Raw genomic sequence first — 12,702 nt, forward strand, 5'->3', positions numbered from 1 at the left:
CTCTTCGGCTTCATCAGCTTCATTTGGCCCAGCCTCTGCATCGGCTTCGCCTTCGCCTGGTCCGGCTCCCGCATCAGCTCCAGCGTCGCCTGGTCCGGCTTCAGCTTCACCCACGCCGTCGCCTGGTCCGGCTTCAGCTTCACCCACGCCGTCGCCTGGTCCGGCTTCAGCTTCACCCACGCCGGCGCCTGGTCCGGCTTCAGCTTCACCCACGCCGGCGCCTGGTCCAGCCTCCGTCTCAGCTTCAGCTGCTTCTTCTGGTCCAGCCTCCGCTTCAGTTTCAGCTGCCTCGTCTGGTCCAGCCTCCGCCTCGCCTGGTGCTGCGGGGGCCATGCAGCCTTCAGGTCCCCGCCTGCCGCCTCAACATCATCGGTCATCTGCCAGGCCGCTTGTTGGGCATCTTCGCCACTGTGGACGACCTCCTGAACGCCGCCACTGCCTTCCGCGTGGCCGGCCCCCGGACTTGCATTGCCGCCGCCACTGCCGTGCGCACGGCCGGCCCCCAGAACTGCTTTCTTGTCGCCGCCGTTGCCGTCCACACGGTCGGCCCCCAGAACTGTTTCCGCGCCACTGCCTACTACGTGGCCGGCCTCCGGACCTGCCCCGCTGCCTTTCACACGGTCGGCCTCCGGAACTGAACTGTTTTGGCCTCCTGCGCTGTCGGCCTCCGGGTCGGCCCCCTGAACTTGGCCATCTGGGCCTTTTGGACTCTGTCCCTCCGTCCTGGACCCCCACCGCCCGCCCTGGTCGGGTCGTTTTCTGTTTTTTGGTTTTTGGGGGAGTTTTTCTTTTGGACAGTTTCTGTATTCCTGTTGGGCTGTCTGGAGCCAGCCCTTGAGGGGGGGGTACTGTCACGGTCCTGGGTCGGTTCGGCCCAGTATTTTGAGTTTCTTATGTTTTGGTTTAGTTTTGCATTAGTTCTTCTCTGGGGATGCTGTTTTGATTATGATTATATTCTGTTTCTTTAGCGATGATGATGATGATGATTGTTTGAGTTCTATGTGTTATATTCGGCCTGCCTTTGAGTCCGTGTCTCTGTCTGTCTATGGTGTCACCCGGTCTGTTTATGAATCTGTTCAGTTCAGCGTCTTGTTTGGTTCCCCGTGTCTGAGTTTCCTGTTTTATTGTGAAGGTCGGTGTCTTATGTGAGTGTGCTCAGTTTCACCTCTCCCCTGTCTCGTTAGCCTTATTTCCCCCAGCTGTGTTTCCCTCCTGTTGCTCATCCCCTAATTACTCCCTTTGTGTACTTAAGCCCTGTGTTTTCCTGTGCTCACTGTCGCGTCGTCTGTGTTCCTCCGTAACAGTCATCTCTTCTCTGTGTAACTCGGTGTTCAGTCTGCGTCTCTCCTCCATCCTTCTTTGTGCCGTTTGCTCCTCTTCTCGTGAGTTTCTGGTTTAAGTTTTGTTCTTTAGTTTTCCCAGTTTAGGTTTGTTTACTCCCCGTTCTGCTCTTCCTGTTTTTGTCACCTTATCACCACTGTAAATAAACACTCGCTCGCACCCCAGCCAGTACCTGCATTTTGGATCCTTTTTCAATACTCCACACGACTGCTCCCCAGTCGTGACAAAAAATGGAGCGTGAAATGTGACTTGAACAAAAAGTGGGCTGTTATGGCTCATAAGAGTACACAAAGCAAAGGCAAGCGGGGCGAAAACTAAACTAGAACCTAAACTGGAAAAACTAAACTATGATTACTGTGACAAAAACATGAATTCAGAACACGTGCATGCAGGAAACTGTGAGAATGAACATGAATTACCTTAAACTTGATGTGATATGAAGGGAAGAACACAGGACAACCTGACAAAGTCTGAATGAAACACACAGACTAAATATACACAGCTGATCAGGGGAAGTGGAAACACCTGGGGAAACAGCTGACACAAATGAACATAATGACATCAGAGGGGAAGAGTAAAACTAAACACAATGAACAAAGAAACACAAGACTTTCAAAATAAAACAGGAAACTTGGAGAGACGTAGACATGGCAACACAGGCTTGACAACATGAAACACGTGGACAAGAAATACATAACAACTAGCACAGAAGGCCTGGGTGAAACTAAAATTCACTGCCAATTAATAATAATCCAACATTCCACAATATCTTCAACATATAACGAAAGAGATCAAAACAACTGAAAGCGCTGGATCACAGACCCAGCCCCTGACAAGTATGCGTGTACACTATTGCATGTATTATGTTTTGCATATTCCACATAGTCTAACGAGCTTGGAAAGAAAAGCGTCTGGCAGAATTTTCCACAACAAGACTAAAGCTCTGACATTTAATGAGTGATGTCAGACTGGATTTGGTTTGTTGAGGTGCCGGGCTACTTGGAAAATCAGTATCGTAGGCAGCCAACTACGTCATTCAGACAGCTGAATAAGGATCAGCAGTGCATCATGGGAGATGGGGCCTCTGGTGGTTTTGACCTTGTTAATGGCTAAGTGTGTCATCACCTTGGTGAAGCAAAAAAAGACATCCCTTGCCAACATCTAATTTATACAGAGACTTGCGTCATCATCAGCATTCTGTGTGTCTGTGTTTGTCTGTGTCTGAGTGTACACAGTTGGATGAATGAACACATTATTTCTTAACTGCAGGCAATTCATTAGTAATTAGATTTTTAGGGATTGTGCGAAGAAGTGGTGATCTCAGCACCAGCATTCCCAAAACCTTCATATTCATACAAAAGTGTTTAACATAACTAATATAACTGATAGGTGTAAAACTACCAATACCCTTAAGTATGTATACATTTTCTGAATCAGAAAGGAAGCTACTGATTCAGAAAAATTTAAATTAGTACTTTTTAATTGTTTTACTTATATGAATACATTTTACCGTGATAAATAAAAAGACCTTTAGCTGGTTCCATTAGTATTTGGCCACATAAATAGTGTAGTCTGCTGTAGACTGCTATTATGCAATGAAAAGGAATTAATTCAAATGTGCCATTTGAGATACGTATATGAGAGTCCTGATGCTATTGGTGACACACACTCTATTTTGGTGTGAATTCTGAAATTTCAATGCATGTAAAACTACACTGACACTATTCAGTCATACCCTCAGAGAATGATTGCTTTTGGCTTTTTTTCAGCTAATTGTGCTAACTGTAGATGCACTGGCTTGTGTAATTCTCAATCCTGACTGCAGCATGTAATATTTTAAATTTTAAAAAACTTACACTGTACACTTCTTATCCAGCAGCAAACACCAGACAAACACGAACACACTGGAGCCTTTAGTAGCTAAAGAGCCAGCAGTCATTTTCACAAACCTTCTAAGAATCGAGCTCATGACATATACCAGGTCTGCCCTGGGGTCTGCTCTGACCATTGGCATGCTAAAATAACTCACCTATGAGTTGCTTAGGGTATGTCCAGCAGGCATTCTCAGATACTGAAGACACATCAGCTGGCTACTTTCAGTGAGAGGGATTACTCTACTTTCAGTGCCTGCCATTGCCCTGTTTCTTGTGCTAAGATTAGACACCTTTGATGAAAGCTCATTTACCACTGTTCACTTCAATTTTTTGGTCACTACCTATAGTTCAGTTTTATATGTGAATGTACATCAACTAGTAAGGTATTCTCACACTCTCCAACACAACCAAAAATCTCTGAATGTGGGAATGCAGGTTTTTCCAAAGTTTGTGGAACCCATAAAGAGCTATAAATCAGAGACCAATAGGTGAGATATTGTATATGTAACAAAAAAAGCACACTTTCCTGTTCAGGCCACTTGTCACTCAGTCAGCATTCCACGTCTGCACAGTTGAGCTATGTACTGTTTGAAATTTGGAGGAGCATCTTTGTGTAGGTTAAAAACCCCTCTTTGTAGCCTGTCTTAAGCAAATGGACACAGTAGCGGTAAACCATAAAAGAAGAGTTAACCCCCTCCCCCCTCCAGAAAACTGTCGTATCCTTTGATCAATGATTTGATCAATATTTGTTGGAAACCAAATGGCATTTTTTTCAATGCAGTCCTTGCTTATTTCATCAGCAAGACATGCAAAACCACATTTCACTCAGTGATTTTGTGGTTCTACATCTACAACTTTTCTAAATGCAGTCCATACCTGTAACCCAGTCAAATGATTTGCATCAGTTGGTTTCCTCAGTTCCCAAATGCATAGATTGTTGTTAAAAAACAATACTCATACTAGGCTTGATATAATAGATTGTCATGAGATAATCATTCCTCTTTGAGTGATCATGTTGTATGGACTCAGGCGTGTGGGACGGCATGGTCATTGGTGAAACCCACTGTTTCTGTTTCATGGGAAAACGAATCCTCTCTGCTCTGTGAGCAAATAGTGAAGGCCATCTTATTGTTCAAGCAAAGTGTGGTTAGACTCCCTGCATTCTTTGCCATGTACAGATTGGCATTAGCACTGGCAATACATCCTCTTCACTTGATCAGAAACTGCTCTTTAAAGCGTGTTCTTTCCTGTCCTACCAGATGTGCTCTCCCTCTAATGACATACTCTCTGTCCTCCTTCCAGCTTGGCATCATGGGATCATCCACACTGGGGAAGGCAGCGTCTCTTGATGCTCTTTTAAATGAATGCATTCATGGATTTGGTGAGTGACACAGACCATCAGGGGTCCTAAAGGTCCCTTATTCACTGCATTGCAATTAGTTTGTGGTAATTTGCAGAGAATAACTTAGGCAGTCCCTAAATTTATACCATTGTGCAAAAGTGTTGGGACACCCCTAATTTTTGGTGTCTGTTCAATTCTTCATAATTGCATTAATTCTGTATTCAGAAAAACAGTGTATCACCAACGTTTTATTTTGAGCTAGGTAAGTGAGAAAGCAGTAAGAATTCAGACTGAATTTTGGGACTTGCTCTTCACAGATGACAGTGGTGACCTGCAGGCTAACCCCCTCCCACGCATTGTGCTGCTGATGCACCGTTGGTATGTTACATCCTCTGAACTGGCGCGAAAACTTCTGATGATATATCCTAACTTGTAGAAATCATGACTCGTTGCTCATAAACATTAGTGCAATGGTCCAACAATATATTGAAGTGCTGGCTGAAGCTTGGAGGGCTCATTCACCTTACAGGAAATCTCACCTAAGCTTTTATTTGGTTAATGGTATTCCAGACAGTCTCTTAAATGATATTTGATGCTTTCTGTAAGCAGCTGCATCTCTCTCAGCTGCTCTCTCGCCAGTGAACATTGATGTAAAATGAGTGGTATTGATCTTAGCTTGGATCAGTGACCTTGGAGTTGCTCAGTAAGTGGTTTGTTGTACTATTAGAGACAAATGGTTGTAATGCAGCTTTTTACCTGCTGTAAATTCAAACGCCAACTTCATTCAATTTTGTATAACTACCCTGTTACCAAAGTATATACAGTCATGGTGAAAAGACAGTACATCCACTGCAATTCTAAGGGTGTACGTATCAGGACATACTGAAATAAAAAATCATCTGGACCTTGCCAGGATCTAAATTAATTTAAATACATCCTGAAAAGTGTTATTATTTACTTAACACAAACTAAGGCAAAATACAAATGATATGAAAAAGGATTAAGCAGCTTACAGAAGCATGTTTAGCTGCAATGCCTGAAGGCATTATGACTTTTCAGTCTCTTACATAGTTGTGGAGGACTTTTGGAGCACTCGTCTTTAGAAAGTTGCTTCAGTGCATTGACATTCATTCATGCACCCCTCTCTTAAGGTCTTGCCACAGCATTTTGAGGCTGAGGTCTGGACTTTGACTTGGCCATAGCCTTTTCTTTTTTAACTATGTTGTTATAGATCAGACTTTTTTTTCTTACTTCAGTAATCAGACACATGTAGAAACCCCCAAAAAAGTAACCATCACAATATAACTTCACTAAAACTTCTAACAGACCTTGTGTGTAATGGAAATGGAATGCCAGCCTATTTTAAATTTTTTTACAATGAAAATAGAGTTTTTTCTCACACACACACACACACACACACACACACACACACACACACACACACACACACACACACACACACACACACATGTCTGGTTTGCTATCCTCGTGGGGACATCCCATTGACATAATGCTTTCCCTAGCCCCTTACCCTAACCCTAACCATTAAAAATGAATGCCTAACCCTAACCCTTACCCTAAACCTAACCATAACCTAATTGTAACCCTGACAGTAAAACCGCATTTTGAGTGTGAAAATTGCTTTCAACCCCGAGGGGACCTGGATTTTGGTCCCCACGGTGCAGAAAGTCCCCACCAGGATAGTAAAAGTCAGATTTTGGTCCCCACCAGGATAGTACGAACCCGTACACACACACACACACACACACACACACACACACACACACACACACACACACACACACACCATTGTTGTTGTCTCCTTCCTCTCTTCTCTCTATATCTATCTGTTTTCCTGCTGATCTCCTCCACTTCCTCCTCCTTTCAGGTCTCCCAGATGAGCCTGGAGAGATTTTATCAGTGAAAGCACTTTTGGGATGTGTCCACTTACTGTAGAAAAAGATTGAACTTTTTTTTCATTGTCTAAAACAAAGATTAAATAAATAAAATAATAATGCAGGAAATTTTCCTGAATACTCGGTTGTATTGTATAATACAACCGAGTGATTACAGAGAATTATTGTATAATTCTCTGTAATTGTTAGCTGATAACCTCCAGATTAGCTTGCCCAGGTCCTCTATGGTCCTCTATGTTTATTTTTTTAGAGCAAAGAGGCTTTCTCCTAGCAACCCTTCCAAATAAGCCATACTTGTTCAGTCTTTTTGTAAATGCGCTGTCGTGAACTTTAATATTTATCATGCTAAGTGAGGCCTGCACAGTCTGAAATTAGTTCTCATGCTTTTGCAGTTTCTCTGAGCAGTGCAATTTGACCTTGCTGGTACAGTCCTGGAAAAACTGATGGGTAACAGTAAATGGACTAGTTCTTATATAGCGCTTTTCTACTCTATCTGAGAACTAGAAGCACTTTATACAACTTGCCTCATCCATATCAGTTCTTTCTACTGAAGTGCGTTCCATCTAATGGTCACGCACATTCACACTCTGATGGATGCATTAGAGAGCAACTTGAGGTTAGTATCTTGCCAATGGATATTTGACATCCAGATTGGAGCAGCCAAGGAAAAAACCACCAGCCTTCCGATTAGTAAATGACCTGTTCTACCTGCTGAGCTACAGAAATCGATGTCTGGAATGTTTTCTAATTGTTAAAAATATTTCTTATTGACTTAAATATGCCATGTTACATAAAACCTTAGGAATGAAAGAAGGTATACTCTAACATGACTTTGTGGAGTCATCACCTCTTTATGTATGTGCAGGAAAGGTGACTTGTAATGGAGTAATACGTAATATATTACACAATGCATTACTTTTCTCCTTGTACAAAGTAGTTTGTTAAATTACAGTTATGTTACTTTGCAACATGGCCTGTTTAGTTGGTAGGCAGTGTTGGGGAGTAACGGAATACATGTACCGCCGTTACGTATTTAGAATACAAAATATGAGTAACTGTATTCCGTTACAGTTACCGTTTAAAAAGGTGGTATTTAGAATACAGTTACTTTGTTGAAATAAAGGGATTACACGGCGGTATTTTCCTGTTTCATATTGTCGCGGGTCAGGACTGTTTGGGTTTTGTTTGTCCTGTTGTTCCAGGCGGCAGCGTTACGGTTGCCATGGTTACAGGGTGACGCACTCTCTCTGTGTGTTTCCTGGGTGAGAGAGCGCCTTTTTTGTTGTTGTTGTGCTAAGCTAATAGGCAGAATGCTACAGGCATAGCCCTAAAGAATGTAGCCTGATGGGCAGTGTAGTCCGTGCTGCAGGGAGAATGGACTGCCATACCCGTTATGTGTCTGTGAACGCGAGGAGGGAGAAAAAGGAAAAGTACGAGCTGTCAATGAGCAGAAACGGGAGCTGGAAGCATGTAAATATAATAATAACCACTGCAGCCAAGAAGAGTGCCTGACGAGCCCAGTTGTAAGTAAGCTATTAAGACTCGACTGTACACTGTGTTTGTGTTTTCCTCCGGAACAGTTGGAGCAGCCTTTTCAGCCTCTTTGTCTCTCGCTAGCAAAGTTGACCCAGACAACAAAGTAAAGCTATTTTTCGGCTACGAGCCTGACATATTAGCCAGAGGTCCCTTTACTATGGTTCGGAGCCGCGGACCTTCAGTAATAGTAATAAATCACACAGCAATAGTACATTCATGTAGTTGTAAAAAGCATGATAATATATTAAGTAATCCAAAGTATTCAGAATATGTTACTCTCATTGAGTAACGTAACGGAATACGTTACAAAATACATTTTGGGGCATGTATTCTGTAATCTGTAGTGGAATACATTTTAAAAGTAACCTTCCCAACACTGTTGGTAGGCAACAATATAACACCAAACTCACTGTACAAATCTCTATGCTAACAAGGACATGCACAAGATCTTTCTTTCAATAGTCTATTTAAGTGCTACCCCAAAGCTAACTGACAGCAAAGTGGGTAAAAACAACCCATAGAGCACTTCACAGAAAAAAACGTTGTGATCAAAGTGATTGGACCCTAAGAAAGAGTTTGAGCAGAAATGCACAATCCTACAAGCTTCTTCATTTCTACTTTAAACCTCCCTAAGTATTGGCACACTCCACTTTAGCAACACTCTGTCTCTTGCAGTTAGCTTTGATGTCATGTTTACAGTAAAGCAGTGGTTCTCAAACTTTTCACAACGAGTACCACCTCATAAAATATATGGCTCTTAAAGTACTACTTAAAGTACTACTTAAAGTACTTATGACCGAAATTAGTAGTACTAATGTCCTGGGTCGGCAACGCAGTGTTTTCTGTTTGGTATTAATAATCTTTGATTTCTGGATGTGTCTTTGTTAGTTTTGGTTCTGTGTTCCCACTGTTCTGTGTTAGTATTGTGCCTCTGAGTTTAGTCTGTGGATTTCCTGTTTTACTTTGAAGGTCTTGTCTCATGTTAGTGTATTCTGCTTTACTTCCTTGTCTTGTCTTGCCCAATTGGTTGCAGCTGTGTTGCCATCGGTTCCCTCATGTTCATGCCTGTGTATATATATTGTGTGTTTGCCTTTGCTCGTCGTTACTCCGTCTGTGTTACTCGGTGTATCTCTGCATCTCTCTGCCCTACAGTCTCTGTGTCATCACTCTGCGTCCTAATTGTTTCAGGTTAGTTGGTTAGTTGTCCCCAGTTTAGGTTTTGGTAGCTCCTCTGTTCCTGTTTTTGCCACTTTGCCAATCCTGTAAATAAAGCTCACTCGCATCACAGCCTATGCCTGCGTCTTGGGTCCTTACTTTCACACACCACACGACTGCGCTGAGCTACTTGGTGTTTGGCTTTTGCATTCCTAATCCAAGTCAATAAGGCGTCAAGCAGAAGGCTGATGGTAACTGGATGAGATGTCCTGCATAATCCATTAGAGGCAAAGCTTGAGGGCAGCATAGTGACAAGATGGTTAGCACCAATGACTATAGAAAACAGCCATTGGTTAGCACTGTTGCCTTGAAGCAGCTAAGTTTTGGGTTTGCAAAATCACATGGTTAGCTTAATTGGTGATTCTAAATTCCCCTTAGGTGTGAATTATTGCCTGCCTCTCTGCGTTAGAGGCAACCTGTCCAGAGTGTAACACACAACCTCTATCTCACAAATACATGCCATTTCAAAATTAGATGGCGATTCTGTGTTTTTGTATTCAAACAAATTCCTTATTCTGTTGATTTGCTGGTTTTGTCAAATCTTGAAAAATGTCCTTAACTTAAGCCCACGTACCGTAACTGCAGTGGTGACAACTGCCAAAGAACCAGGCTGAAGATTTGTTATTTAATGAGGTAAGTTGGCGCTCATACATTCTCCTACATGTCAGACAGTCAAACTTCCTGCATCATACCACCCATCGTAAAGGGGCTTACATGTCATAAATGTCCCGGTCTGACCCAGAATTTCCACACTAATAAAGGATATACTATAATCTGCATTCGTCCCATGTTTATCTATTTGATGTATAATTCCAAATATGTGTACTTAGGTACTGGATAGTAACATTTCCTGCAGAGTTCAACCTGGACTTGGGTCTGATTAGAATAACAGAGGAGTTCAGAGACGTGGCAGCTCAGCTTGGCTGTGAGGAGCATTTCAAATTCATCGACATCTCAACCATGTAAGACATCAAGGGCACACAGATGCAGCTGAAGAAACTCTTGATATAATCACTCAATTTTAACAAAATGTAACATCTGGGCTGGATAAAATTTAAAAAGGTAAAATATAAATAAACAAAATAATAATAAAATAAAAAGTTTTTTATTTAAAGGGGACAATTCTTTGGTCATTTCCAGCTCTTTATTTTTTTTTTACCATCAAAAGGCTACACTGGTGTTGTATGACTTACAGTTCTAAATAATAAAATAATCCAAATTAAGTCACACAACCATGAGAACTAAAGAGTACACATCTAAAGCTTAAACATGTCAAAGAACTGTTCCGATGATTCTTATGCTTTTATTCGAGTGGCTAATTGCTTCTCAATTGTTCTTCTTGCAGTCCATCGTATGACTGGATGAGAAAGATTACCCAGCGGAAAAAGCAAACCAAAAAAGGGAAGGCCTCCCTGTTGTTTGACCACCTGGAACCCATAGAGCTGGCTGAGCATCTCACCTTCCTGGAATTCAAATCCATCCGAAGGATATCGGTACGTTCAACTGTTGAGTGATGGCTGCTTTGTGGCTCAGGGATGGTTCTGGAATTCATTGTTGGCAGAGGATGAATCCTAACACCATTTTAGTGCTCTATATACAATACCTTCTTACAAACTTCTCCTTCATAACTATTCTACAGCTACTGTACTAGTGTGGTCAGGGAAAATAAATAGTTTAATTATGACACCACATAGGGATATTTCACCCTGAGGAAATCTAAAACTTAAATAGTAAAAAGAAGGCTCACAGGTTTATTAAATACAGATGGGCATATTAGGCTTCTCCTTAATATAGTTTTATTAAAAAATGATCAACATGAAATCAATACATGTGAAACAGTCAAAACCTTGAACAAGAAGGTATTGTGGCACACCATCTATTTATCAATGGCAATACAAAGTAAAAATGGAGTTGGATGGGACATTTCAGAACCGTAGAAGGAGGGTTATAAAGGGGAACACACACACACACACACCTATGTAATAAGTACGATTGTGAAGGAGAGATATCCCCAGGGTTGCATTACTACTGACTGTCCACTCCCAGTCCTATCCAGCAGCAGGGAAAAGTAGGGCTGGGTATCATCACTGACTTCTATTCAATTCGATTCCGATTCAATTTTGACTCAGACAGAGAAACACAATATAGTAATCCAGCTGGATTCATGTGGTCTAAGATTTCAGGTGCCCAACAGGAACAGTTACACATTCCAGATAAAAACTACTCCAAGTCTATCAGGAAATGCTGCCAGAAACATTATCAAATGGTAATCAAAAATCTATAAAAAGCATAAAAAAATATGCCAGTGAAAGGTGACACTGTTGTAAAAATGACAAGAGGTGAATGCTGCAGCAAATCATAAATATTGTAATTTAGTGCACAAAGCAGTGGAAAAAAAAAGATTTTAATTCAGCTAACAGATCATCTGCAGAGGAATGGCTTATTTGAAGAGTTTCAGTCAGGTTTCAGAGCTCATCACAGCACAGAAACAGCTTTAGTGAAGGTTACAAATGATCTTCTTATGGCCTCTGACAGTGGACTCATCTCTGTGCTTGTCCTGCTAGACCTCAGTGCAGCGTTCGATACTGTTGACCAAAAGATTCTATTAGCGCGATTAGAGCACGCTGTAGGTATTACAGGTACTGCGCTGCAGTGATTTGTCTATCTAATTGGAGTCTATCTATCTAATAGACTCCAATTTGTGCATGTAAATGGAGAGTCTTCTTCACACACTAAGGTCAATTATGGTGTTCCACAGGGTTCAGTGCTAGGACCAATTCTGTTTACATTATCATGCTTCCCTTAGGCAGTATCATTAGAAGACATAGCATAAATTTTCACTGCTATGCAGATGACACCCAGCTCTATCTGTCCTTGAAGCCAGATAACACACACCAAACTTAAACTGCAGGAATGTCTTAAAGACATAAAGACCTGGATGGCCGCTAACTTTCTGCTTCTTAATTCAGATAAAACTGAGGTTATTTTACTCGGCCTTGAAAATCTTAGAAATATGGTATCTAACCAGACTCTTACTCTGGATGGCATTACCTTGGCCTCCAGTAACACTATGAGGAACCTTGGAGTCATTTTTGACCAGGACATGTCCTTCAACGCACATATTAAACAAATATGTAAGACTGCTTTCTTCCATTTGTGCAACATCTCTAAAATTAGAAATATCCTGTCTCAGAGTGATGCTGAAAAACTAGTTCATGCCTTTATTACTTCCTTACTTATTATTATCAGGCTGTCCTAAAAACTCCCTGAAAAGCCTTCAGCTGATCCAAAATGCTGCAGCAAGAGTACTGACAGGGACTAGAAAGAGAGAGCAGATTTCTCCTGTATTGGCTTCCCTTCATTGGCTTCCTGTTAAATCCAGAATTGAATTCAAAATCCTGCTCCTCACATACAAAGTCTTAAATAATCAGGCCCCATCTTATCTTAATGACCTTGTAGTACCATATCACCCTATTAG

At 41.7% G+C, this 12,702-nt stretch overlaps 1 protein-coding gene across 2 annotated transcripts in view; it reads left to right on the forward strand.

Annotated features, from left to right (window-relative positions):
* Positions 1-12,702, forward strand: part of rasgrp3 (RAS guanyl releasing protein 3 (calcium and DAG-regulated)) — a 43,637-nt gene that overhangs the window by 14,732 nt on the left and 16,203 nt on the right. For both annotated transcript variants that reach the window (XM_063491826.1, XM_063491827.1), the window contains exons 2-6: positions 4,518-4,596; positions 4,875-4,977; positions 9,795-9,857; positions 10,055-10,186; positions 10,570-10,717. In XM_063491826.1, the coding sequence (XP_063347896.1) occupies positions 4,527-4,596; positions 4,875-4,977; positions 9,795-9,857; positions 10,055-10,186; positions 10,570-10,717 (516 nt within the window). In that variant the 5' untranslated portion in view covers positions 4,518-4,526. The remainder of the gene's footprint in view (positions 1-4,517; positions 4,597-4,874; positions 4,978-9,794; positions 9,858-10,054; positions 10,187-10,569; positions 10,718-12,702) is intronic.

Source organism: Pelmatolapia mariae, linkage group LG13 (assembly GCF_036321145.2).
Source record: "Pelmatolapia mariae isolate MD_Pm_ZW linkage group LG13, Pm_UMD_F_2, whole genome shotgun sequence".
NCBI classification, from domain to species: Eukaryota; Metazoa; Chordata; class Actinopteri; order Cichliformes; family Cichlidae; genus Pelmatolapia; species Pelmatolapia mariae.